The sequence below is a fragment of the Galeopterus variegatus genome, unplaced genomic scaffold, assembly GCF_000696425.1.
Source record: "Galeopterus variegatus unplaced genomic scaffold, G_variegatus-3.0.2 Scaffold10505, whole genome shotgun sequence".
Taxonomy (NCBI): domain Eukaryota; kingdom Metazoa; phylum Chordata; class Mammalia; order Dermoptera; family Cynocephalidae; genus Galeopterus; species Galeopterus variegatus.
Window position 1 is genome coordinate 47540 of NW_007736616.1, and position 3856 is coordinate 51395.

At 34.7% G+C, this 3856-nt stretch overlaps 1 protein-coding gene across 1 annotated transcript in view; it reads left to right on the forward strand.

The window, feature by feature from the left end:
* Positions 1 to 3856, forward strand: part of LOC103610035 (septin-10) — a gene marked incomplete at its 3' end in the record, with an annotated part of 26967 nt that overhangs the window by 18117 nt on the left and 4994 nt on the right. Inside the window, exon 6 of the mRNA XM_008594273.1 lies at positions 2741 to 2902. Coding sequence (XP_008592495.1) covers positions 2741 to 2902 — 162 coding nt within the window. The remainder of the gene's footprint in view (positions 1 to 2740; positions 2903 to 3856) is intronic.

Genomic DNA, 3856 nt, shown 5'->3' on the forward strand with positions numbered 1-3856 from the left:
ATGTCATATGCAAAATATATAAGCATGCAAAAGATGTTGGTTCACCCTTTCCCTTCTCAACAGCCAGAGTATAACTATATGTCATAGAACAAAAGTTTGTTTTAGTACAGTATATACATATATATTATCTAGTTTTCTCCAGCTTCAGTGATATGAAGATATTCTTTAATTATTATGATAAAGTGTAAACTACCCTGTAAAAACAAGCACCTGCCTCTGTTATTTTGTCTAAGAAGGTAGTTTCATAGTTAGCCAAGGCCTGCCTGGCTCAATACACTATCCTCGTATAAAACAGGCAGTTGAGGGTGTTAGAGTGTGGCTGTCATGTTGACGAATTGGGCTCAACTTGAGCACTACCACTTGCCAACTGTTGGGACCCTGGGCAAAGTAACGGGCTTCGTTTTTTTTATCTATAAAATGGGGATAGAGAGCCCACTCTATGACTTTTGTGAAAATTAGCTGAGATTAATTACAAAACATTTAGCACAATGCCTGGCACATAAGGAAGCACCCATGTTACTTACTGTTCTGTTATCTTAAAATTGTTTTTTAATTTAGCAGGCACAGTCTCACTCAGAATATTTACATATTGATATTGGAGATATTGGCCAACCCAGCTACCTTTGAGTCTTCCAGAGTCTTTGAGAAGAGTTAGCCAGAAGCAATTTAAAATCCTCAGTGGATTTTCAGGAATAAATAGAGGAGACAATGAGCCCTTGTTCAGAAGCAGCACATCTCTGGACCAGCAGTCCAACCTGCTGACTCATAACAGTGACTCTAGATGCATATTACATGCTACCAAAGACCTTGGAAGGCATTACAATATTATCTTTTGAACTATACCTTATTTCATTTAAACCAAAATGAAATGTTTTATAGTAACAGTAAAAGATCATGGCTATTGTGTACTCATTTAAAGATTGTCACTACTGTCTTCTAGTTTATTATTTGATAGGGGACAGATTCTAAAATTGGGACTTCTTTGTCAAAATCCTGCCTTTAGCTTTCTCTTGTACAAACCAAACAGGAATGTTACACCTAAGCTTTGTTACAAGTTTAAAGGGAAAACTAAGATATGCTTCAATTACTTTATTTAGTGTGTATTGTATACGCATACACAAGTTTTTTGTAGGGGCAGCTGTTACCCACACACCATCTGGCAGGTATAGAGAAATCCACATTTACATAAGAGGGCTACATAAAGGTGGGAAGTGTCTTGCTGGCTTCTCTTTCCAGTTTCTTAGGCCTCCTCAAAATAGTTGTCCTTTGTTCCTAAAAGCCAAACACTTGACTGCTTGACGTGGACAGTTACATTATGCAAATAGTGACAAGTGAACATCCTTGGGCAACGTCAGCTACTTTCCCTCCCTCTGATAGACACACACAGACATTGGTGCTTAGCAGTCACTCCACTTCTGTAATCTAATGTGGAAGAAATTATAAGTTGCTAACTTGGCATAATTTATTGAATATCTAAGTATATAATATTGAGACCAGTGACTTGGCATCAAAATTATTATATACTTTGATTAGTTTGACATGAAAGCTATTTACTCACAATTGTTTGAAAGTTTTCTGCCATTAATTTCATAGAAGTGGGAAAAATCTTTATCTCCTTTGGAGTGTATGGAAGACTAATAAATTCACATATACACATTGAATTAGTGTGAAATTAGAGAAGAAATTTTAAGAGCAGAATAGGAATGTGATTCTTACTTTATCTTTTATTCTGAATATTACATTTTGATCTCACTCTCTTGACACATGTGACTGGTTATCGTGAGGTTTTTAATTAAAAACAAACAAAAAAACCAAAAACAGAAAGAAACGCCAACCCCAAGTTTGTGGGGACGTCCGTCTTTTGTGGGGACATTAGTCTCTTACAGGACTAGATTTATAAGTTAGTTGATCTTCACGACCCCAAACTCTTCCTCTGTGGCAGTGATAGGACTTTAAATAATGCTGATAAAGTTATTGTCTGTGTCATGAACACGTTTAGTTGGTATTGGTGCAGTTTTCTTCCTGTGCTATCTAGGCAGAAGTCTCTGACAACTGGGGCAGATAGGGATGGAGTCAGTGCTGAAACGAGAGGCAGGAAGAGAAACTCCCATGTTTCTTAGTTGTGCTGAGGGATCAGTCACCTTAACTTAGCACTTAGATGATTAAGAAATCAAAATTCTCAGTGAATTATGGAGGTGATTTCAGCTTACTGTTTATTACATTTTACTTATTTTGTTTGTGATAGAATTGTAAGAGACTTTGAGGTAGAAAAAGGAAAATGAGATTTCTAAACCTAAATTCAAATGAAACATTAATTTTACAAGAGCTCTGCTTTTTAAAAGGCCATTATGTAAGGTCAGCATCTACAGGAAGAATTGTATAAGGGGTATATATAAAGGAGAGTGACATCCAGTGATTTTCTAGGCCGGGGGTTGGCATGCTTTTTCTGCGTAGGGGTCAGGTAGTAAATACTATAGGCTTTGCAGGCTGTGTGGTCTGTGTGGTCTGTGTGGCAACTACTCATGAAAGAGCCGTAGATGATATGTAAACAAAGGGGTATGGTGGTGTTTCATTAAATTGTTATTTGTAGAAATAGGCAGTGAGCTGGACCTAGTTTGCCAACTATCTAGGTTAAGGAAATTTATTGTCAGAGATTAAATGGTTTTGAGTAAAAAAGTGACTGCAGGATTAAGAAACAAATCTTCAGTTATGAGATTTTGTTTTTCTTTATTCTTAATAGGTGAACATTATACCAGTGATTGCCAAAGCAGATGCGATTTCTAAAACTGAATTACAGAAGTTTAAGATCAAGCTCATGAGCGAGTTGGTCAGCAATGGCATCCAAATATACCAGTTCCCTACAGATGATGACACTATTGCTAAAATCAATGCTGCAATGAATGTAAGCTCCTAATGGAATATTAATTCTGTTGTACATGTGAAAATAAAACCAATTTGTGAGTAACATTGCTACTAATGTATTTTTTACTTGTGACTTCCAAAAAGACTTCAAACAAGGTGATTTTTCAAAAAGTTCAATATGAGAAAAAAATTTTGAGTTGGAGAAAACAAAATAAGAACATATTTTTAAGCATGTTTTCCTTCCCTGCTTTCACCTAAATGAAGTGATACATTTGTGAGTCTGAGATATACCTTATTATTATTATTATGGTAAAAAATATATATATAAGGTTTGCCATTTCAAACATTTTTAAACATACAATTTTGTGGAATTAGTTACATTCACAATGCTGTGTGACAACCACCTCTGTCTATTTCCAAAACTTTTCATCATCCTAAACATAAAGTCTGTACCCATTAAGCGGTAACTTCACATTATTTATTCCCCCCAGTTTCTGGAAACCTCTAATCTACTTCTGTCTCTAAAATTTTTTTTCTTTTTAATTTTTCTTAATTGATCCATGATATTTATATATATTTATGGAGTACAATGTGATATTTTGGTACATTAATACAGAATGCAATGATCGTATCAGAGTAATTAGCATATGGAATACATATTTGTGGAACCATATTTAATTGTCTTAAGATGCTTTCCTGTCCTGTCTTTAAAAACATGAGAAAACTTTACAGCCTTCCCTGGAATGGTTTAGAATCCTGAATTCTTTAAGGAGATCTCTTAAAGCTGATATTTACTCTCATTCTCTTTACAGTGCCACATGTACATATTAAGCATTCACATAACTTTTAGGTTAATATAATTGAAGATGACTGAGTTTTTTATTTTACTGTCTTCAAGCTAACATTTCTTAAGTATCTGGTTACGCTTCTTTTTATATATATATTTTTTAATTTATTTTTAATTGTACATATTTTGGGCGTTCAGTGTATTCTC